The sequence below is a fragment of the Protopterus annectens genome, chromosome 2.part0 (assembly GCF_019279795.1).
Source record: "Protopterus annectens isolate FY-2018-M chromosome 2.part0, PAN1.0, whole genome shotgun sequence".
NCBI classification, from domain to species: Eukaryota; Metazoa; Chordata; order Ceratodontiformes; family Protopteridae; genus Protopterus; species Protopterus annectens.
Genome location: NC_056728.1, coordinates 428,388,256 through 428,414,488, shown reverse-complemented (window position 1 = coordinate 428,414,488; position 26,233 = coordinate 428,388,256). Strand labels below are relative to the sequence as shown.

The 26,233-nt window shown below is 43.1% G+C and overlaps 1 protein-coding gene across 1 annotated transcript in view; it reads left to right on the top strand.

Annotated features, from left to right (window-relative positions):
- LOC122792743 (protein prune homolog 2-like) overlaps window positions 1-26,233 on the top strand; it is a 1,725,151-nt gene that overhangs the window by 967,430 nt on the left and 731,488 nt on the right. The window contains exon 5 of the mRNA XM_044060323.1: window positions 4,116-4,274. Coding sequence (XP_043916258.1) covers window positions 4,116-4,274 — 159 coding nt within the window. The remainder of the gene's footprint in view (window positions 1-4,115; window positions 4,275-26,233) is intronic.

The window sequence follows — 26,233 nt, the reverse complement described above, 5'->3', positions numbered from 1 at the left end:
TATGAGCAAACTTTTGAAAGCTCGCAAGTTTCAATGGAGATTGCCGTAGGGAATATTTCCCTTTACTTCATTGTAGTGTAATCTTGGAGTTGGTATATTTAAGTAACGGGGGTGTGGGGGTTGCAGGGGTGCTTGCTCCCCTTCCCGGGGGATGCAGATAAGTTTTTTTTTTTTTTTTTTTTTTTTTTTTTATTATGTGTTCGAAGTTGTGAAACTTGCTCATATGGTGTCGATCATATGAGACTCGAAGTTTTAAACCTTCGGGCATATAATATAGACTTGTTTGTTAATGTTCTGTATGCTGTTTCACATACGATATTTAGCTGTTCAAGGTTTGTGTTTTTGATAGGCGAACATAGACCTAGCAGCATACCATCCACATGTCAGTGCCTTCCTCAGCTAGACTACAGAATGGACGTGCATCAAGCAAGTTAAAACCAGAGAAGAAATAACTGGAGTGATGTAGTCTACATTGTTTGTTATTCAAAACTGTTGTATAATGAGGGACTGTGTACTAGTTGTACTGTAGTGTGGCAAAAGTTAATAATGTACTTGCTGGACAGTTGTGAAAAAAATATATTGCTAAACACAGAAACCTTGTTAACCAAAACTACAGCTATCACACATACATAGCAACAATTGAAAACCACCATCTTTAACCTTAAAAACAGGTAAGAACCTCTGTCCCCAGTATGTGGGGAGGGTTGCACCCACATACTGCTGTATCTTTAAGCATAGTAGCTCTGAAATCACAAAACCTTGAGGTCAAGGAGATACGTCTTTACCCCACTGTTCTGCAATTTTTCTCTATTATATAGGCTTTTTTGTGACAAAATGTATGAGCAAATGTAAATGTCTCAGAAATAGTTTCATCAGGATAGGATGTGGTGTTGAGGAGGTATCCTGAGGAAAGAAATAAGAAGGGATAAGGGCAACAGTTGCTTTGCACCAGTCTGCTTAGAGAGCTGGTGTCCTGGCTTCTGTTCTAGAAGAATTATTCTTCTACATTATCTACGGCAAGGCACAATGCACTGAATGAGTATATACACAATGGTAATGTTGTCTACTGTTTTATTTTTGATATCAACAAAAACACTTACAATGGCAGCAGTTAGTGCCTCAGTACAAATCCTTTCAAAGCTGCTATGAAAGATCATGCTGAAATCCATTTCCTACATTACTTTGTTAAATCATAAAATCATTTTATAACATGAATTTCCTATGAGAATTGTCGGGGGTACTTCACAGCAGACTATATTAAATAGTAGCTGAGTGACACTTGCCAATACTCAGAAAGAGAATAAGAATAGACCAAGGTGGGATACTACTCATTCCATGTTCCTAAGCACCCTGGAGAATATTAGGGTTCAACCTAACACACTCATACTGGGCGACTTCAACTACCCCACCATTAACTGGGAAAACTACTCATGTACCAATACACTTGCCCAACGTTTCCTGGAAATCATTAATTCCAATGCCCTGGACCAGCTCGCTCTTACCCCCACTAGAGGTAGCAATATCCTTGACCTGGTCATTAATAACATGGCCGACCATTGCTCTTAACTAATAGTTAATTCCTCCCTGGTTAGATCCGACCACAAACGAATCACCTTGGAAATCCACCACCCCCCCCGCAAAGGTAACCACCATGAAAAACTTCTCCAAAGCTAACTTTGGGCACCTAAGAACAGAGATGGCTAACTTCACGGCACCCATGCAAATGAAGAATAGTTGCATGACCACCGAATCATACATCAATGCACTGTACGAATACGTACATAAATGCATAGATCTCACCATACCCAATAGAACCAAGATGCTCTCCTCCAAAAAAAGGAACCCAGTCTGGTGGCCTCTGCCATAAACAAACTCTATAACAGAAAGAGGAAACTGATGTGGAATAAGGTGAAGTCCCAAGACTGGAAAAACTCCCTTATCAGCCTCAACAAAAAGTTGAGATCCCTCATCAAATCCTCTAAAGCTAGCTATGAAAACAGAATTGCAGCAGATAGTAAAGACAACCACAAGGCCTTCTATAGTTATGTAAATAACCTCCATGACAATACCCAGATTTGCTCTGAGTTACTGCATAATGGTACCTCCTATACCAAGCCAACAGATATTGCCAATATACTGGCCGACAGATTCAGTACCAACTTTACCCCCCCCCCCCAAAGGACCAATCACAATACCAGTAGATTGACAGGCACCCAGTATTACTGCTGCACAGGTTAAAACAGCACTGTCCAAGGCCAAGAATACAGCTTCTATGGGACATAACAATATCCCTGGCTGTGTTCTACATGAACTACAGTCTGAACTGGTACCTCACCTGTGTGCCCTGTTCAATCACATCCTCACCTTAGGCTTTGTCCCTACCGAATGGCACACTGCTATAGTCATCCCTCTCCACAAAGGAGGAGCGACTACAGACCCTGGGAAATATCGTCCCATTAGCCTGACAAGTCTGATATGCAAAGCTATGGAACGCATGGACCTAATTAACAAGGATATAGGGAATCTCCAAACTCTGGATCCCACACACTTTGGTTTTGTGAAGGGTAGCTCATGCCTGCTCAACTTGGTTGACTTCTTTGAGTCAGTCATCAGAGCTGTGGATGAAGGTAAGGTGGTTCATACAGCCTACCTTGATCTGGCCAAGGCCTTTGATACCATTACCCATTCAGGAATCATAGAAAAACTCACTAAGCTAGGCATCAACCCCAATATCACTAGGTGGGTTGCAAACTTGCTCACAGATAGAACCCACAGTGTGAAATTAGCTGACTCCAAGTCAGACTGCCGACCAGTCACAAGTGGAATCCCAAAGGAATCGGTCCTGGGTCCTCTCCTGTTTTGTATCCACTTCACAGAAGTCCAGTCCAACATGAAGGGACTCTTGCTAATAAAGTTCACAGACGATTGCAAGTTGGGAGCCATATTAACTGCCCAAGTGATGTTGACATCCTATAGAAAGGGCTCACTGAAACCAACGACTGATGTAAGAACCATGGCCTTAAGTTCAATGCCAAAAAATGTGTCGTCACCCCCTTTGAAAAAAACCCAGTTCCCATGAACTACCACATCGACGGTAGTTCACTGAACACTGAAGGTGTTATAAGAGATTGGGGAACACAGGTTGACAGCAACCTCTCTTTTGACCACCACTCTGCCGCTGTTGTCTGATCAGAAAGTCCTTCTATGTGGCACATCTCATTACTAAGGGTTTTGCATCCAGGAAGAAAGAGGTCATTGTCTCCCTCTACTCCTCCCTCATTAGGCCAATCATCGAGTACAATGCCCAATTTGGCATGTACCTCACTAGACACCTGCAACAACTGGAGAGGCCACAAAAGTACCTCACAAAGAGGATCCTAGGCCTTAAACACTTGTCCTATATGGACAGACTCAAAAACTCCAACTATTCCCTGTCTCATATTGCCTACTTAGAGGCGATCTCTGCTTGACTTACAAAGCCATGTCTGACCCAGTTCTGTTTGAAATGCTACATCTAAAGAAATCCCAATCCCTCCACACCACACGCTCCAGAGACCTCAACCTCATTACCACAATCAACAGAACATGCATGAGGGACAGGTTCATAACCCAGAGACTGCCCATGCTATGGAGAAGACTTCCCATACATGTCAAACAGAGCACCTCACTGGCCCTCTTCAAGAGAAATCTTGATGAGTGGATGGGAAATAGAAAATTCATCCCATGGATCACTCCAGTGGCTCTACTTGACAGAGGCACTGGAAACTAAGGTCAGATGGCACAATGCCAGGGTAATCCTATGGGTTAGGCTTGTAAAGGCTCCGGGGCCATTAGCCTAGTACACACCTATGAACCTATGAACCTATATATAAAGGTGTTGTAAAAATAATGTCTCATCGGAAACAGGAAAGTAATGTTGCTTGAATGCTTATTTGTGCCTTCTCTTAACTGGCGGATAAAATCATTGTGCAGTTTGCAAGAAAAATGGCTCAGGCATCTTATGATTCCTTATTGTGAAAATACTGACACCACCTTCAGCAGAAACATAAACAGTGCAGTGAGACATTTCTGTGACAGTAAGCAGACATCAGTAATGTGTTTATCATTTGTTATAGGTGTGGTTCTTCTAACCTGCACAACTTCTGAAGAGGAGAATGCGAGAGAACACTACGAAGAGACGCTTTCACTTTTAGAAAACACATTTCCACAGCTTCCTCCCAGAGAAGAGTACTTTAGTGAAACAGAAATTAGTGTCACAAAGCCCAAAGTGCCAGGTAAGAATCTTGATTCTGTGCATTTGCAGGTGATATTAACTATGTTCTTATTTGCTGAGTGTAGTAGCTTCATTGCTGGATATTGCAGTCTTTCAAAGTAGCTGACAGAGTCACTCTTCTCTTCAAACAGCCTAAGTGATTTCATAGAGCCCAGGTGATCTTACACAATTATATGTGCTAGTTGGGCAACTAGTAACATTTAAACAGTGCAGTAAGTATAATAGCAATCTGCTTGAGATCTAAAAATACTAATAGCTAATTTCTATCAAGATGTGCAGTTATCTTTCATTGAAATAAATGATTTTTGTTACTTATTATGTAGCAGATATAGGCAATGTGATCAAAGTACAACACAAGTACTGGCCAGTACTATTGTCTTTGACCCTCATTTGAGTCAGGTCATTATTAGTCAATTAAGTTTCACATAGAACTACAAGTGAGCTTTCCGTTTAACTAGTCTCATAATGGTTTAAACAGGAAAATAGGGTACTGGCTGTTTAAGTTAAATCACATGGAAATCCCATTTGCATTAATGGCAAATAGTTTCATCCTCTAATTCTCTTTAAATGTAATCCTGTAAAAATGGTGTTTGACCAATGTTGTTCTTGCTTACTATTTAAAGACAGTACAAAGGAAACAAAAGAAATCTGAGATCTTACAACATCTCCTTAGCATTAGGAAAAATGTGCCCACAACTCATGTTACTTAGTATTTTCTATGTATGTCACCAGCAAAAAGTAGGAGCCTAAAGTTAATTATACTTTCCTTCTTCTTTTCAGAGATTAGAAGTGAAGAAATTATTGCTGAAGGGGAAAGTCTGATGTATTTATAAGTACAATATAATCATCTGATGAGACAGCTAATTAAACTTTGATCTTCTCTGGCATAGTGAGGGCTTTATCCTTCTGTATCACAGAAACACTTTTTCTGATATATATATATATATATATATATATATATATATATATATATATATATATATATATATATATATATATTAACTAAGTCTACAAAAGGTCATTTACTCCTTTAGAAGATGTGATTGCTAATACATATCACATGCTGTGGGGGTGGGCGGGACAGGTAAAACAATTGTGTGTTTCAGTATGTTCTCTCCCATGTCACCGACACCAACAAGTACAATACATGTATTCCTGAAGGTGTTTGGCTATATAGCGAGTAGTAAAAGCAGTTCATTGAGCTTGTGATCAGGAACTGTACATGTTTTTCTGGATTGTTCTGATACAAAATCTGATCCCCTCTTAAAATTTTAGAACTCAGACGTTGGAGACTTGTGGGTCAAGAGTGCATACATTACGTGTCATGTTGTTGGTTTTAGCATCTCCATTATTACTAATTTATTACATACACATATACGTGTACATACACTTGCACATAAACACAAACATGCTCAAACACACACACACATACACACACACACACACACACACACACACACACACACACACACACACACACACACACACACATTAATTAGCATTATGAGAAACTTCTCGTGTAAACAGCAGGAGAACTGTCTTCTGAACAGTATGACAAAGATATTACCATTTTTCTGCATCTGAGCGCATTTCCTCCACACATCCTGAATCTGATGATACTGGAGGGCATGCAGTCCTCAGTTTGGGGCACCAGTTTATACTCTGCCTCACTCCATTAATATCTTATCTGTGAAGTCAAACTGAAAAGTAAAGGAACTCGCAGTGAAAGTACAAATGCAGTTTCAGTAAACAGGTACATTGTTTATTCCCCTCCCATACAGCCAGTCATAGGTATCCAATCCCATGATTTTACTGTGCTTTTGCCCCCACTGCCTGCTGAACATCAGACTGTCTCCCAGCCATTTGATGCATTCATTCCTTTATTAGCAAAGGAGAGCATCAGCTAAAAAGAGCCATCAGGGTTGTTTCATTTTTTTTCTTTTGTAACCGTGCGTCCTCTTGGATACATGTTAACACTAAGGAAGAGAGGACATGTAATGGGCACCAGTGCTGGACAGTCCCTTCCCAGAGTTGTCGCTGACTTATCTAGTACCCAGTGGCAGTCCGGAATCTGGCACCATAAACCCCTCAGTTCTCCAAATGAAAAACAAATATATAAATAAATACAATGGGTCACTTCCTTAGTCTGGCACTGCTAGCCAGATCTCTAGCTGTTCTTTCCCTCTGCTCCTTTTAAAGTGTAGCTATTTGCAACACCTTATCACACATGAAGCACTGAAGTGCATTTCTGTAGCAGCATTTAGAAATATTAGAGCAGAAAAGAATGCAAGAACTGCACTTCCTGATCATGCCTTCCTAACAGCTTCTGCCCAGGGTAGCTGCCCCCTTTGCCCTACCTTTACTATGCTTCTATCCCTCCTTCCACAAGGACATACACCAGGAAGCAGGTCCACCCATTAACCTTGAAATACTGCAGGTAGTTTCCTTAGACTTCATGATAGCACTCATATTATGCTCATGAGCTCACCTGAGCATGCATAGCCTGTCCTATCCCCCAAACCAAAACAAGTAGGATGCACTCCTATACTCCTCCCCTCCCTGCCTGGGTGCTCCAGTGCTGGCACAACTAAAATACTGCTTGGTATTCTAGCCTCATGGTCAGTGCTCCATCCTTCTGTGCCATAAAGACAGGCAAATGTCTTATTCTACAGTTAAAGACCGAGACAGATTATAATTCTGCCAGTTTCTAATTAAGGCTTTCCTACACTTGCTCAAGGTGAATTTGCTCAAGCATCAGAAGCTCACAGGAAAGAAAAGATGAATAACATACCACTGAACGATTTTCACCTGTTTGGGTTTTAGGCATTTGTTTTTCATTTGTTTGGAATATTACCTTTCAGGAAGTCAGCATTTCATAGTAGAACCACTAATAAAAACTGTTTTGTTTTCACAATTGTGTATTTATCTGTTTATTATGTGTTCATCATTTCTGGTCACTGAAGTACCCAGAGCTTTAAATGAGACCCTAGGCAGAGTAATGGATCGGGGCCCACCACACACACACACAGCAGCTCCCTAGCCCCCCACCATTCCTGTGTCCCATTCCTTGGCTATTTCCCCCCAGTTACCATAGAAACTATTCAGACCTGTCAGTGTACATACCATTTTCTTCACTTCTACAATGATTACAGAAATTTGGATATAATTTAAATTTTTTATTTCAGATTTTATAGCACAAACACTGATAGACATTTGCTAAACAAAACAATACAGTCTCACAGTGAATATAGACTTAGCATTAACAGTAAACTTCTCTGCCCTTGAAACTCACATTCACTGAAACAGCATTGAAACTCACATTCAAAGAAAATACATCTGGCCAGTGACAGGTTAAGCTTATCTTTGGGCTGTTCTCAAACCATAGGCCCCTTACACACGTTTTAGGACCATGCATGTGCTCTTTGATTCACATTCCTGATTGTTTTAAATTATATTCCTTGTATAATACAGCACCCTTGTTAGACTGTGTTTTAAATGTATAGTTTTGAACATTTTTCCAGTAAGCCATGAAACAAAATGTATGAACCAATAATGGCAAAACTGTCCTTTTCAGAACATTTAAACCACAAAAGCCCACTCAAACTTCTGTCATTACAGTCCACCAATATCACTTAATATGCATAATCTCTGCAGAAGTAAACGTCATTTGAATAATTCTACATTAAAGAAATCCGTAACTTATGAAGAGTTTTCTGTTAGCAAACAACTTTATATTTCAGTGTTTCATCTACAAATTCAGTGCCTGCTGCCCTTGAAAAATCAACTGCCTATGTTACAAAAAAAATGGTAAGCTGATAATATTGCAATAGGGAATGGATGGCAAACCAACAACAGGTTCATAGATCCTAGGTATCTCATTCAAAGGAGGACACACTAAGGAATGCAGCACCCCCCTCCCTCCTTATAGTACAGCACAGTATCAGCAATCCTTCTACATGGTGTGGGAGTAGAACCCACAACCTTCAGCATCAAAAGCAAGAATGCAGCCTGGTGTGCTAACAAAACTGCTTTTAAATTAGATAGCACAAACTGTAATGACCATTTGCTAAACAAAACTGTTGAAACAGACAACATGAGCTTCAGTAAAAATGCATTGAAGTTCATAGTTCCTTGAAATTGGACTGGGTAGTAGGTGTAAAGGATTTAGGCTCTTATCTTCTATAACCAAGGTACAGGGTTTGAACCTGAGTAAATTAACTAGCCTGTCATTCCTAACTTGGTCATTTTATACTCACACCGTACCAATACATTTGTTTTGTTCTGTGGCCAGAGGAAGCAGGCAGCAGGAATGTGTGTGTTTAAATTCCACATGCAGTTGTGAAAACCAAGCAAGCAAGCAAAAGCAGTAAATTTGCATGCCACACAGAAGACGTTTTTAAAGAAAAATGCCCTTAAAGAAGACGTGTTTTTTAATTATAAAATAAATGTTGTGGCAGCCCCCCTGACCAGCAAGCCCTAGGTCACTGCCTAGGTCATCTCATGCTGAATCCAGCTCTGGAAGTACATAATGCCCAGGTGTCTACTGCCAAAATGGAAATATAAGCCAGTGCTGAGGTCTTCACTGCTTTGCTTATGCAAAAAAAGAAAACTGTTTTAATTTTATATTTCAGCCTAAATTTGGTTCTCAGCTGTGGCTGGGATACCCTATATATGGAGTTCACATGTCCTTCCTTAGTGTACATAGGTGTGCTGGATGCTCTCGTTTTCTCCCACATCCTAAATTTGCACCACATGTGAGTTTGTGATACACTAAATTGCCCATAGTTGTACATGTTGACGTGTGTGTGTGTGTGTGTGTGTGTGTGTGTGTGTGTGTGTGTGTGTGTGTGTGTGTGTGTGCGTGCACGCGTGCGTGTGTACGTGTGTGCGTGTGTGTGTGTGTGTGTGTGTGTGTGTGTGTGTGTGTGTGTGTGTGTGTGTGTGTATGTGGACTGTGATGGGTTCAGTCCTCATTCCTGCCGAATCATATGCCTTGTGCACAGTGAATAGTCGGTTAAGCTCCAGTTTCCAGTGATGGATTAAGTGGTTAATCAGAAAATGAAAGAATAAAATGCAGTCTATCAACACCCCCCCCCCGATCTAAGTACCTCACTGAATAGATCTACTCCACAACCTCTTGCATAAGCATAGTATTTAGAAATCCTGTTCACCAAACCTTCACCAAATTATAGTTGCATCTTCATTTTTGGAAACTAACTGCAAACAGAGGTGACCACAGTGTGTTTTTATAACTAATGTAGTTTATGGGCCTCTTCTGGTTCATTGGTTTCAAATGGAATCTATTCAAATGTTTGTAGCCTGTCATTTTGTTTTATTTAGAATCAAAAATTTTAGCTTGCTGTCTGTGAATATTTCTCACTGCCATGCAGTTTTCATGCAGTTGCGTCCTAAATGGAAATCTGATGGTCACTGTACAAAATTATCTGCTAAGCAGAATTTGCTTGGACTATAACATGGATTAGTAGATTGTCAGTTCGGGGCAAAAACACTACTATGTATGCCTCCTTTTCTTTGGCAGTTGTAGCAGTTTTCAGTATTTTGTCACAGGCCTTAACAAAACATATATTTGTATCTTCTCAAGAAGTCTGCTGTGTCTCAGACCAGGGATTTTTTTTGGGGGGTGGGGGGGGGGGTACTGAGAAAGATTCACATTGCTGTTGCACAGCACTAAATATCAAAAATATCACACCTCAATAAGTCTCAGTGTTGATTAGTTATTAATTAAGACCACCATACAGTATGTATGTATAGACCATGTATTAAAAGAATGGCTGTAGATTAAATTAGAGTGGCCATTTTATTGACAGCATAAAAGCTGCTGAATTGCAGAGGAGTGACCCCATTATGGGTGGCCATGTGACCATTTGTAATGCAGCATGCTTGAGGCTATACACATTCACATGCCCAACAAAGCATGAGACGGCTCCAACATAAGCATTGTGAGCAGGTCACTGATCCAAGCACAGCAAAGTGCCAGCTCAGGCCATATAAATGGTAAGGAAAGGGAGAGATGGGAAAGACATAAATGGGACAAGGGCAAGCAGAGGAACACAAACAATGGTTAGCTAAAGCAAATATTGGTGGGAGAGGAAGGACATATTGCTTTTTTCAGGAAGGGTACCCATTTTATATTTTGGAAGAAGAAGAGTAGCTAGGAACTGTACAAAGGAGGTTGTTTGGGTAGGAATGATGAAGTGAGGAAAGTAGCAGAAGTAGACAAACAAATATAAAACAGAAAGAGAAAGAGAGACAGGAGAGGTATGGACACAAGGTAGGGGGGAAACAATGGCAGGATGCAGATAGAGTAAGAACAGTTGGTGATGGGGAGGACTGTACTATATGCAGTGTACAGAGAGTTGTATACAAGGAGAGGTAACACAGTGATGGGGAATTGAACAGTGTACAGAAGGCTTGTCTGACTAGTATAGAGGAGAACTCATCCATGACTGACACTGTGGGAAGTTTCTACCCCATTGTTGGGACTAGTTGGCCAAGTGACTATCAACCACACCAGGAGGTACTCCAGCTCCCAGTACAGGAGTCCAGATAGTGGTACACATCTTGGAGAGCCACCTATTGCACTTATGCTGTGGGACCTGGGGACCCTACCTGGCCACTCTTAAATGAAGAGCCTCTGCTCCAGTTCTGAGAGGTGGCCATAGAGGCCATCAGTAAGCTCTCCCAGTCACCTTTAGTAGGGTGACCTTAATCTTCTTACTGAGAGGCAGGCCTAGTGACTAATGGTGACTCAGCACTGTACACAATGGCTGGAGCAAGACACGTGGCCACCATTGCTCCACACCCTGCACCATGGATGAACCTGTACAAGGAGGAAACAGAACAGAAAAAGAAATAGAAAAAAAAAACTATAGCACATAAGTACTCCATAGTATGTCAAATTGGATTTCAGTTGTACAAAACAGATTTGGACATAGTATACATTACCTTCCACCTGGCAACCTGTCAGACCCCCTTAGACAGGCATCACTGCTGAAGGTGATCTCCTTGCCACTGTAAAAGAAAACAGAGACTATTCAGTACGATTTATCCCTGCCAAGAGAAGGCAAAGTAAACAACAGACAATAGCCAAAATAACACACCAGTGATGCCTTTAGGCAGTCCTCACTGCAAACTGTTTTCTCATTCATCTCTGCTTCCTGCTGGCATGAACACCTTTTGCACCTGCTGCTGGAGGACTCCTCCTGGTCATTCTCAGATGAGGCTCCTCTGGTCCTTTTCTGAGAGGTGGCTACAGATGTCATCAACAAGCTCTCCAGGTCACCTTTATAAGGGTAACCTACTGTACATGTTCCTGCAGCTCCAGGCTAGTATAAACAAGCCTGCAGTACTCTCCACAACGAATAATGCCAGTGGCATCACTCAGTGTCCCAACAGTCTGGTGTCAGGCATCAATCTTATATAACAATCCATCATAACTGGCTAGCAGGTGCTCCTGATAATCCCTTTGCAGTCGATATAAAAAAAAAAAAAAAAAACTGGCTGCACCAAGCTAATGAACTTAAAACCTGACAATGGCATTTCCACTCAGTAGTGTCAGGGCATGACAGATGTGGAGGGACAGTCACTCTGACAAAGAAAGTAACACATGGTTAAGACAGATTAGTGTTGAGCTTGGTGGAGGGGCACAATGTAGCCTATGTACAGGGACTGTAAGACATGTTACAGGGAAACAATACCTATTGTCCAAAGGTCATGGCATGCCCATATGCAGAGAGGCAGATGAGAGGTACAGGATGTGAGTAGCACAACTGGCTATCAGCAAAGTTCTGCAAGATGGTGGACATTTGTAACTTGCATTTTGCTGCTGTCAGTATGGCACAAGGTGAAGATGGTTACAGCACAATAGCAGACAGGGATGTGGCCACCAAACAGTGGGAGGAGGACAACACTGAGATACAGGAGTCTGCCAAGGGCATGTGTGTGCTTGCAGACACACACACACACACACACACACACACACACACACACACACACACACACACACACACACACATGCACGTGCATGCAGTCTGACTTATATGTGTAATTTACAAGTGTACATATCTCGTCAAGGGCTCAAGAGAATAGCAATTGCTGGGAAAGTTGACTATCCAGGAGCCAGAGATGTTGTTATTGCACTCAACACACACACACACACACACACACACACACACACACACACACACACACACACACACACACCATTGACATCTTTGAAAAAGGGTGAAATGCACAAGTCTTTCTGGGATCAAATGTGGCAGGGAGTGGCGCAACACATCAATTTTGCGGACAGCCATAACAGGAGAGTAGTACAAGTCCATTGTATGGTCACTAATATGATACTGCTTGCCAAGATCAAGGTATAAGATATCATCAGGGATAGCTTCAGAACAGGATTTTGGTCACTGACACAGAATCAGCTCATAGAGGTGAAAGAATTCCTGGTAAACCCATCTCAGATAGGTGAGTTGGCCCTCATAACTGGCAGTGGTTTGGATGTGGGAGCTGGGCTATTGATTACTGTCAGAATATCTTTAGGGGATACACCACTTAGTGATAACATGCACATTTCCAGTTGTACAGAACTCACATTTGTGAAGGAGTAATTCAGCAGACCACCTATGCACATATGTTATCCAGGTATATCAGAGCAACAACTGCAGCATCTACCACCAAAAGATATGCTATTCACATATACACCTGTACCAGACTCGGTGCCACATGTTGGAGAGTGTGAGGCATATATTCAAGCACTGCCACAGATGTGTTATCCTATTACCTTCAGAAGCTGCATTGCTGGAGCGTCCAACACAGCTGGTCTGCACATGGCTGATATCAGCAGGTCACCTGTATCTAACAATGGTAATAACACTGTGCACAAGACACAGTCCTGCAGTGCCACAGAGGTACTTTCAGTACTGCTAATACTGGAGAGGAGACATATATCCTGCATGTTTGAGCTGTTGGTGGGGAGCAGCCTGAACTTCTGGCATACCTTTGTTTAGTGTTGAGTGGTCTGTATATTTGAGCTTCGCTGCCTGCAATGTGTGTGCACTCACCACAGTGTCAGTGGCTAAACAGGTAGCATATTCATCTTTGATGCTGGAAGATCAGAAGACTGTGGATTCTTTTCCTATGCTAGATGTTTGACTTAATTTTTTGTTTCCTCCATTCCCTTTCACACACACCTCCACAAAACCAACTTAGACCAAGTACCATTGGCAATTTACACAATTAAAAACATTATTTCCATCATGGATCCTGCCAATATTCTTGAATGTCTGCTAACAAGTATAAAGCCCCACATAATAAAATCTTTCCATCAACTCTTCAAAAGGAGTCTTTATGTCTTCTAAGTGTGACAAGTGGCAGTTGTGATGCTCTTGTACAAAGGTGGTCCCACTGCTGAACCTAGAAATTAAAAACCTATTATTCTCACTGGTATTATTTGCAAGGCTATGGAATATATTATAGCTGAACTAATAAATAATGATATAGATGGCCTTATATCCCTGTATACTCACTAGTTTGGCTTTTTATATGGCAGATCATGCCTGCTCAATCTGGTTGAGTTCCTTGAAAGGGTTACTGAGGCTATAGGTAAGGTGCATGCCAAGGCCTTTCATGCTTTCTCCTATGCTGGTATTGCTGACTAACCCCTCCCAACTCAACATTCACTCAAATATAGTTCACTGGACTGGTAACAGGTTGTTTGACAGAAGCCTGCAGACAGATAAATGCTACCAGTGGTGTATCCCACAGAGCTCTGTCTTGGATACCCTTCTCTTTAGTATATATTTCTGTGACATAAAAGCCTATTTCAATCAGCTATAACTAACCTCATTTGCTAATGACTGCATACTGGAGTTGGTTACCAAATCCCATTCGGATTCTTAAATTCTCCAGCAAGGGCTGTACCAAACAAATAGGAGTATTAATCATGGGCTAACTCACAACACCAAGAAATGTAGCATAGCTTCCTTTGGTAAATCTAACATCACTACTGCTTACTATATATATATGTATATATATATATATATATATATATATATATATATATATATATATATATATATATATATATATATAATTCTCCAGCAAGGGCTGTACCAAACAAATAGGAGTATTAATCATGGGCTAACTCACAACACCAAGAAATGTAGCATAGCTTCCTTTGGTAAATCTAACATCACTACTGCTTACTATATATATATATATATATATATATATATATATATATATATATATATATATATATATATATATATATGGTTCCCCTTCAGAAGGTTGAATGGCTGAAATTTCGAAATGCATATGGCCGAAGCCATATGCTCCAATTTCAGAAGCTCGACCTTCTGAAAGGGAAAGAAAAAAACAGCAAGAAAGCACAAAACAGTGTTTCTGCACCCCCACACCCCCGCTACTTATTTATTCTAACTCTGAGATCGCACTACAGCGCAGGAAGGGAAATCTCCCATTCTGCACTGTATGCTGATCCCCATTTAGAAGGTTGAGCTTCTGAAATTTCGAGTATATGGTCTCAACCATATGTATTTCGAGATTTCAGCTGTTCGACCTTCTGAAGGGGAGCTATCTATATATATATATATATATATATATATATATATATATATATATATATATATATATATATATATAAACATTTCACCTAAATTTGACATAGTTGTCAGGGATTTGGATATGTATGTTGATAGCAGACTGTCCTTTGAACACCATGCCTCCTTGGTGGTCAGAAAGTTCTTCTAACTTCACAAATTAACTTTCATGACATCTCCTGCAGGTCCAAAGAAGTTATAGTCCCACTTTATGCATCTCTTATTAGGAAAGACATTGAACACAATGCACTCTTCACCACATACTTCTCTAACCACCTAAACCAGCTTGAGAGATCACAATGTTTCCTTACCAAAAAGATCTTGGATCTCTGTACATTTAAGTACTCTGGCATACTAAATGACCTGTCCCTCAGACTCCTGAGGGGTGATCTTTGTTTAGCCTTCCCTACTAGGAATGGTCCAGGAACCCTTTTAATCCTTCACTGAAACAGAACCTGTGGTGAGACCTAATCCTATAATAAGCAACTAAAAAATGAAGCAAATGGAAAAGGTTGAAATTAGACTAATAACACAACTGTAAACCTTTTTTTAAAAGACTATGGGCAGGATTCACGAAGGCTTGCATGGAGTCTAAGAGTAGTGTAAGACTCCATGCAGCCTTCACGATCCAGGAACAGCCCGAAATTCCGTGTAAGAGACCAGCTAAAATGTCTCTTACACGGAGTGGGCGTGGATATGCTAATCACCTCACTTGCAGCCGAAAGGCATGCAAATGAGGTAGATTAGCGATCCAGGAAGCCCAAAGCAGCCCGTGTAAGAGCCGTTTTAGCTGCAGAAATGTACTCAGTTGACAACTGAGTATGTTTCTGCAAAAAACACAATGGAGCCATGTCAGCTCCAAATAAAGGGTGCATATGTGTCAGGCAGCATGCCAAGCAAGGTACCCCAATGCAAATATGAGAAATAAATATTTTTTTTTTGGCGATCGCTGATGTTTAAACGCAGCGCAGCCCCGCGCAAATGGGCTGCGCTATATAAAACATAAAAATGAAGGTTATAAACCCACAAATGTGGGTTTTATGCAATACATGGATTTACAATGCAGGGACCAGCAGACCAAAAACAACATGGCTACCGTTTAGTGGTTGCTAAGGGGGGAAGCTGAGTCTAAGACATGTAACTAAGCATTAGTAGGCAATCTGATGTAAATAAGTGTTAGGATACTGAATTCCACTGTCACATAGCAAATGAGCACATTCTGAGTAGTGTAGGAGTTAAATAAGGGGGAGGAACAGAGTAGGAGATAGGTGACATCACAGGGGGGAATGGCAGAAAGAAATGCAGTTCATTGGAGGTCAGTGTTACATGACAGATGTCAGACACATATCATGGAAAGAGGAGTGCCACAAGATAAGCATGGGAAAGTCAAGAAATGGAAGGTGTACACTGTTGCTTACACCAAAGTTTCTTTCTGGGCGTGCATGCGCACGTGTGCGCGCCATGAGGCGCGAGTAGTGCAGTGTGCGCGCGTGTAAGGCAGACTGAGCATGTGGGAGTCTGTTGGCAGACTTGTAAGACTGTTTGCGCTAGTGTGCACGTGTTTTAACCTGAATAAGATGATTCTAAACTGTGTAAGCATGTGTGCACGCGTGTAAGCCACTGTGAGCATGTTTCTGCTGGTATGCGCGTTGCTCCCCCCTGAGGAAACAGAAAGGAAACAGGAAGCAACAGAATTAGTAGGAAGCTAGCAGGTAATACTGCTGGAGCTAGCAGGTGAAAACAATTAGAAGCAGGCAATTACACAGGCAGAATAGTAGCCCAGCCAAGCACTTAAAACTCTGCAAACAGCAGTGCAGGATGTTTCTCTCAAGAGACACTGCAAGACAGGAGTAAGCTATTAGAAGTGAAAACTGAAAAAGCTGAACTCAGAGCAGAAATGCTAGGGGCTGCCATAGCTGTCATAAGGAGACATAGGCTACTTGCTGAGGGTGGTGACAATGCAAATGGTGCCAGACAAACCACAGTGAGGAGACGGAGAAGAGTGTACAGGCCCAGGGTCACCTACCATGGGTTACATGAGCTGGAGATAGTGGAGCACTATAGAATGGACAGAGACCTCCTGCAGCAAATTGTCGAGCTGTGCAGGCCACACCTCACACACAGAACCAACAGAGGGGAACCCTTCCCAGTGGAAACCAAGGTATGTGTTGGTCTAAGAATACTAGCAACAGGTACCTTCCAGAGACCAACTGGTGATATGATGGGGATATCACAGGCATCAGCCTCCAGGGTACTGCACCAGTTCCTGGATGCCATGTCAGCACATGTCGGTGATTATGTATATTTCCCCAATGCCCGTGAGGTATTGGCCAGCAATATGCGTCTCTTCCAGCAAATAGCGGAATACCCTGAGGTAGTGGGTGCAATAGACTGCACGCACATACGCATCAAAGCACCAGCTGGTGAGCGGGGTAGGGCCTACATTAACCGCAAGGGCTTCCCCTCCATCAACTGCCAGGTCGTGTGTGATGCCCAGGGCATAATAATGAATGTGTGCGCTGGCTGCCCTGGGAGCTACCATGATTCCCATATCTGGCATTTGACGCAGCTGTACCAGACATTTGCCAATGGGGACATCCAACATGGACACCTAGTGGGGGATGCAGGTTATGCACTGGAGCCATGGCTGATGACACCCATCAGAAACGCACACACACCTGAACAGGAACGCCATAATGAGGCACACGCACAAACACATAATGTAATAGTGAGTGTGTTTGGGCTGCTCAAGTCATGGTTCTGGTGTCTGGACACATCTGGTGGAGCCTTGCAGTACCCACCAACTACATGTACCCAAATTGTCATGGTATGTGCTATGCTACATAATATGATCTTGCGAAAACAGCTGCAGCAGGACCAGCATAGGGCCGGGCTGAACAGCCCCCCACCATTACCAAGGCCATCACAGGCAGAGCGTGACTCGGAGGAGGAACAACCTCAGCCTGCCCCAGTAGGCAGAAGGAGGCATGCCCAGTATGCCCTGGCCTTGGCAAAGAGGCAACGCATAGCACATACACTGGCTCAGTAGGAACCGTGGGAATGATACCCCTCTCTGACTCACTCATATAATAACAGGGATGCCTAAAATGACATAACCTGCTCTCAAACATGTACAGGGAGTGTAGTATTTGCATCTGACAGAGGCAGCCCTGCAGCACCACCTGACGCATGAATGCCATGTGTTAAGCAATGTAACACCATGTAGTATATGCAAACTTGATGACCCTGACTAACATCCTACCCTCACCAAGCATGATGCCACAATATGACGATGAGATGATCAATTGCAATAATTGGCTGAAGTATTGCTGTTAGTCAAAGGGGATCCAATGTGTGCCAGCCTGGGATGACATGCTGAGCATGACATTATGCTCCACCTGCTAGGGGTGGCGTGCACCTATCAGTCCTGGCCATATGGATACTGGCAAAGGCTGTTGTTACCCACAGTGTGCCTTGAATAGGTAAGGCTCAAAACACAAACCCACCTCCATAGGTATCACAAGGGATAACAACCTAGATGTAATGCCACCCAATGCCAGAAGTCTAAACAGCAAGATGCATGCAGTCTAAACTCTCCCAGTATGGAGAATGTTGATATCTGTCCTGTAACAGAAAACTGGGTCAAGGCTCACAACAGCAGCCTAACACTACCAGGTTACACCTCATACTGTGCTGTACAGCCTCAAAACATGGAGCAAGCTGCAAAAGGAGGGTGACTAGCAATAATTGTCAAGGATAACCACACCCCCACGTTGGTACCACAACAAGAAGCAGCATGGACTAGCCATGGTCAAGTAACAATGGCTAAAACTGCCTCCCAGTTTATAGCCTGCTACAGACTACCGTCCTAACACCAGGAACTGCACTTGGCCTATGTTGGAATACATGAATATATCAATCCCTCCAAACCACATTATATTGGGTGACTGAAAATACCCAAACATAGATTGGGAACATTATTCTAGCTCCAACACTGTAGGACAAAAGTGCCTAGAATCCATAAACCAAAATGCCCAGGAACAACGTACCACTCCCACAAGAGGGGTAAGCATTCTGGATGTAATAATCAGCAACATGGGTACTGGATGGCAAGATGAGAAGTGTATCCCTCACTGGTAAGACCAGACCATAGAGTAATCACACCGGATATACACATCCTGACAACAGTCCCTGGCCAGAAAACCACAGTGAAAAACATGTGTAAAGCAAAAGTTGCACTCCTCCAAACTGATGTGGAATCCATTAAAGACCCTGTGCAGGTGCAAAATATGGGCCACACCTCAGAACCTGTTATACAGGCATTCCACGAACACTGCCAGGAATGCATGGATTATGCAATCCCAAATAAAACCAAGACACAATGCCATACACGCAGGCATCTGGCATGGTGGACTCCAGCCATTACCAAACCATGCAAGAGAATGAGGAAGCTACCACATGATAGAGCAAACATAAAAAGGGAAGTAATCACTGATCAGTAGTATGGCAATAAAATATGTCCACTCATACAATCCACTAAGGCCAGCTACAACAAGTTGAATCTGTGAATCTTGAGGCAATGTTACACCTGCCCCATGTACACAGACAACCCTCACCTCCCCCCAAGAAATACAAATATATGTGAGAGATGCAACCATTTATCCAAACCGGAGGCTGAGCTCACTCAACTCAGTACTGTCAAAACTAGACAGGAGGAGAAGGTAACCACACACACCACAAACCCAGTCTCACATAGACCTATCACAACTGAAAACCAAAGACATAAACACAGAAAAACATTCCTGGAGGCCCTAATTACAAATACACCACATCAACAGAGGCCTCCAAAGCAGACACCCAAGCAACCACTACCTCCAAACATGGCACATGCAACACATAGTACACAAAGCTGGTGTGCCAAATAGTCACAGGCCAGAAGGAGAAACAACATGCCTGATACAGTTGTAATAGGTGACTCCATAGTCAGACACACTGCTGTCCCGCTCACCAGACTGAACAAGGGAAAGGGTACAGTAAGCTGCCTGTAGGCTGCTACAATACACCACATAACACAAGTACGCAGGTCACCCCAAAGCAAGTAGAAATATGATGCAGTCATTGTCCATGCTGGCGTGAATGAACTGAGATGTACCTCCCCAGACTACATGAAAAGAGACATAGATGAGCTCTCCGATTATGTAGTCCAGGCCGGTATGACACTGACCATGTGCAGCATCCTACCCTCACCAAGAATGATGCCACAGTACAAACACAGAATGATCAGCTTTAACAAGTGGCACAATTACTGGTGTCATTCCAAGGGGATCCAATGTCTGTCTGCTTGGGATGCCATGTTTGACAAGCCACACTGCTGTGCCAGGGATGGCTTGCACCTGTTACCCCTGGGCGTCTGGATATTGGATAAGGCTCTTGCCACCTCCATAGAGCCTTTCCTAAGCAAGGCTGAAAAGACTAACCCACCTCCCTAGAAAACATAAGTGGAAAGAAACATAAGGGTAATGCTGCCCAATGCCAGACTTGCAAACCTCAACATGCATGCTCCCGAGGCCCTCCCCAGTATGGAGAACATCGATGTCCGTGCAGTGACAGAAACCTGCAGCAAGGCTCCTGACAGCACACCAGCACTACCAGGTTATACCTCATATCATGCGTTATGGCCCCAAAACCTGGACCAAAACATAAAAGCAGGGGGAGTATCCATATTCAGCACAGACACCCACACGTCCAAGTAACTCACATTGCACGAAGCATTGGAGACCACCCATGTGCAACTAACTGTAGGCAAAACTGCTGTACAGTCTGTAGCATGCTACATACCACACTCTCACACACAGGAACCCCACTCAGCCGTCCTGAAGACACTGGACAGTATGAATGTCTCACCAAATACCAAACAAGGTACTCACAAATTACCACATAGGTGGTAATCCATTATGTATGGAAGGAGTAATCAGGGACCTAGGGACACAAGTGGACAGTAACCTGTCATGTGACACTCACATTGCCAACGTGGCTAGGAAGACTGTCTATATTGGACACCGTATCATGAAAGGATTCACATCTATGTCAACAGAGGTCATTGTGCCCCTATACTGTTCTCTTATCAGACCCATAATCTAGTACAATGCCTCATTTGGGATGTACCTTACCTGACACCTGCAGCAGTTAGAAAGACCTCAAAGGTACCTCACCAAGAGGATAAAGGGTCACAAATATTTGTCATATGCTGCCTGGCTGTAGACACCCCAGCTATATGCAGTCACATACTGCCTATGCAGAGGCGTTGCATGCCTGTTGTACAAGGCCATGTCCAACACAGGAGTAATGGACATGCTCCATCCCAGAAAACCCAATTCCATCGGAGCTGTGAGAGTGAGAGATGTCAACCTCAACACATAATGAAATAGGATGTGCTGGAGGGACAGATACATAACCCAGAGGCTCCCTACACCCTGGAACGGAATCCCACTCCATGTTAGGCAGAACCCCTCACTGACTCTCTTCAACAGGAATCTTGCCAAGTGGATGGATGATCGTAGATGTACACTGGGGGTCTTCACTGTTTCACATCCAGACAGAGTCACAGTAAAGTAAATAATAAATGGCCATAATATTCACATAGCAAGGGGTGGCAAAAGCCACATACACTCTGGCTAGGCTTAAAAATGCCCTAGGGCAGATAGCCTAGTATGAACCTATGAACCTATGAAGATACAAATTGTATAGGACAATAAGGATAATCACAAGGCTTTCTTAACTGATGGTAGGAACCTTGTTGGGAATTCACAGATATGCTCTGAATCACTCAAATATTACAAACAACATACCAAACACACACACATATTGCCAACATCCAACTTGACAGGTGCAGTGCAACCCCCCCCCCCCCCAAAATACAAAATAACTATCCCAGCAGAATGCTGGCCCCCTGACATTGCAGATGCTGAGGTAACAGCCAGCATCTACAAAGCAAAACACACAGCATCAATGGTATGAGATGGTGTCCTGGGCTGAGTCCAACATGGACTCCAAGAAGAATGGAATGCCAAATAACACTACTGCTCAATGTCAGCCTTACCACAGGATATGTACACAAAGAGCAGTGTACAACAACAGTGGTCCTTCTCCACAAAGGTGTTGCCTGAATGGATACTGCAAACTACCACCCCAGAATGCTGACAAGTTTGGTCTGCAAAGCTATGGAAAGGATCAGCATATACCTCGGACATAAAGATATTGGGGACCTACTGACACTGGACCCTACCCAGTGTGGCTTTCATAAGTGCAGATCCTGCCCCTTAAACATGTTTGACTCATTTGAAACAGTCATTAAGGTCATTGATGAGGGGAATGTGGTCCACACAGCCTAGCTGGACCTTGCAAAAGGCTTCCATACAATACCCCATGTGTTCATTATAGATAAGCTCACCAGCTTAAATATAAACCCCTATGTCAGTAGAGGGGTTGCAAACCAGACCAAGGACAGAACTGACATGGTCAGAAATGCTGCAGCCATGTCAGACTACAAACCAGATACAACTGGCATCCCACAAGGCTCGGTCCTGGGACCTCCCTTGTTTGGTATATATGTCCCATAGGTACAGGCCAACATGGAAGGACTGTGTCTCAACAAGTTTGCAGAGGACTACAAACTGGACACCATATCTGACCCTCCAGCTGACATAAGCATCCCACAAAAGGGCCACATAGAAACAGACAACTGGTGCCATAGCCATGTCAATAAGCTAATTGCAGAAAAGTGTATAGTCAACCCCTGTGGATATACAGTAAGTGCCCACCAATTACCACATAGGTGTTAACCCATTAAGTACTTAAGATGTAATAAGAGACCTGAGGACACAAGTTGATAGATATCTTGCATTGGACAAGCATGTGGCTGTAGTGGTTACAGAAACATACCATATACCCACCTAATCATGAAGGTAGTGAGATCTAGATCAGGGGAGGTCATTGTGGCTCTGCCGTCATCCTTCATCAGCGTCACAATTGACTACAATGGCCCCTGTGGGATGTACCTCAGCTGACACCTCCATCAACTGGAAAGACCCCAAAAGTACTTCACCAGGGGTATCAAAGAGCTTGAACAGATGCCATGTGTTGCCTGATTAAACAAACTGCAGCTCCACACACTGCCATACTGCCCGTCCAGAGGCAAGCTGTGCCTGATGTATAAAGCCATGTCCAAGCTGGAATCAATGAACATGCTGCACCTTGTACAATCTGAATGGCAATGAGCTATGCACATGAGAGACCTGAACCCCAGCACTGACATACATAGGACAAGCTGTACTGAATGATCCATAACACAGAAGCCACCCCCACTCTAGAGTAAACTCCCAGTACAGGTTAGCCAGAGAGTCACCCATCGACTCTCCTCAAGAGGAATCTTGATGAGTGGATGGGAGATGGTAGGTTTACCCTGGGTATCACTGTTATATCACAGGTAGACGGAGGCACAGTATACTAACCATGACATATGTCATGGCAAATTCCAGTTACAATGTGTGTCGAAGGACAAACACACTCTCTGACTAGCATTAGAAATGGCCTAGGGCACATCGCTAGTGTTTGCCAATGTCCACCTATGTTGTGAAATACACTACCAATGTTGGACAAACCTGGTTTAAGTAGTCCATATCTGAACATAATGCAACATGGTCATATGTGCACAACTGGCCCCTAAACAGTCTGTTGTGCTCACTATGAAAATTTAAAGCAGTGATAGGACTAAAGCCCAGGATACTGTCTACCACAGTGAAAGTACTGAACCAGTACACTATATGGTACTACAGTGTTAGGTCAGTATGAAAGGATGTTGACAACTGTATGCAAAGTATCAAATACAAACCCTGCAGGCACAGTATAATCCCTGTTGTGTTCAGACACGAAGTAGTTGGCCAGTAAGTACACAACATGACTCCCAACACACAACCATAAACGTGAGATATTGTTGAAGTTCACACTCATCCACATATGTGGTGGACTGCAGAGTTCAACATATGGAAAGCTCACACTGGGCATGCTCGCACACTTTGATAAATGAGACATATGTCAGACAACATGCCATGGAAAGGCTGAACTGGGCATGCTCACACACTTAGGCCATATCTCAGTTTAGCAGTTGGCCACACATATCTGGTATTTGTACGTGTCATTCCAGGAACCAACCACATTACAGCAATCTGCCCAGTGCACACAGTTAAATGACTGCAGAGACATAAGTGATATAGTGGATCCCCCTCATATTCAAACATCTTCCACAGATACACAAGTTGTTCATAGAAACAGGGAATGTTATGGCAATAAAGACCTGCAAACAGCCTATCAGCAACAAATATTGTGCATCTGACAATTCAACATATGGGTGTAGAGGTCAATACTAGGCTGTTTGCCCTAGGGAATGAAAGCTTAGCCAGAGTGTGCTTGGCATCTGCATCCCCAGTACAGTAGGCTACTGTGCCACTGTAAAGTAGGTCACATAAGGCACCGTCTGAGGCTAGTGTGCTGTGCCTCCGTCAAGCAGGGACACAGTGGAGATCTCAGGGGTTGAATTTGCTATGCCACATCCATGTTGTTGGTGTGTGCTGGAAGAGGGTTGGTGAGGACCTCTAACAGTAAGAGGGCGTCAATAACAGACTGAGGGGAGCCTTATCCGCAGTGTCTGGACAATTTCACTGTCAACACGTTGTTGTGATGATTAAGAGGGATTGAAGTGTCGTACCAGTACTGTTCAGAGATGTCCTCCCTCTGTGGGCTACTGCTCTGCAATGTATTAGCTCACTCCATCTGTTGGACAGCTCATATATGGCTGGTGTACACCTGACAGGGTGTCCTGTTGTGGAGGAGTCATGGGTATATTTGGGATAGCATGATCAATGTAAACCTTCCACATGCTCATAGAATGCAATTGTCAAGGATTATGCAGAGTGGCCTGTATACTCCCCCAGCATGGGTCCGGTCCTTTGAAGTCTTCCACCCCAGTCTTCACAAGTGCAAAGTCTGCTTTTGATAAATACACTTTGTTTGCATTGACAACCTTGCCTGGGGGTGGGGATAGGATATGGATGTCCAGGGAAAGGTGGGTATGGTCAGATATCAACAATGGTGGTCTACCTCTGGTGTGGAACAGTGAGTACCCATGTTGCAGATGGTCAGGTGCAATATGTATTCCCCCTTGTGGCTGTGGTGAGTGGTCCTGCCATAGCACATGGATTCACAAATTGTAGTGGCTGTAGGGTAATGTTGTAGAGGCCTGAGTAGTTCCCACACACAATATACCTGTACCTGACATTAACAACTGGAATGGTGTATGTGAGCACCTTCATATCTTGGCACTGTTCCCAGGGAAGCAAAGTGTGTGTCCCAGATGTGGGAGGGATGGTCTGAACTGGTTGTGTTGTGTGTTACAGGTCCTGTGGTCACGAAGCATGGTATAAAACATAACCTGCCAGTGCTGATGTGCATATCTGACCCTGAAGTAGGTGGCTGCAAATGCATATATGTGCTATCCCCCACCTGACAGGTAGTAATAGATGTACATACCTCTGTATAAATAATGATGTCAGCACCCTATAAATACTGCAGGTGCAGAACACATGCCCAGTAATTCGGATAGTGCGCTCTGCTAATGTGTCTCCTTCAAGTGTCATAATATAGTTAGGGGTTTGAATCCTGCAAATGCTCAGTGTGTGTATATGTGAGTGAGCGGGGTTGGTGTGTGTGCAGTACTGTGTGAAAGAAATGTCCCTTTTGGCAACTAGGAGAACACACTACAGGATGCACATTCCCCTTTCTAAACACTGATGATATCAGCACCGTATAAGTATAGCAGGAGAAGGGAAACCTCCCAGTAATGCGAATAGCGCTCTGCTAATGCGTCCGTCTCGAGTGTCATAACATAGTTAGGTAGGGGTTTGAATCCTGCAAATGCTCAGTGTGTGTGGAGGGGAGTTAGTGTGTGTGCAATTCTGTGTGAGAGAAATGTCCCTTTTGGCATCTAGGAGAACACACTACAGGATGCACATTCCTCTTTCTAAACACTGATGATGTCAGCACCCTATAAATACAGCAGGAGAAAGGAAACCTCCCAGTAATGCGAATAGCGTGCTCTGCTAATGCGTGTGTCTTGAGTATCATAACATAGTTAGGTAGGGGTTTGAATCCTGCAAATGGCAAGTGTGTGTGTTCGGGTGAGGGGGGTTAGTGTATGTGCAATTCTGTGTGAAGTAAATGTCCCTTTTGGCAACTAGGAGAACACACTACAGGATGCACATTCCCCTTT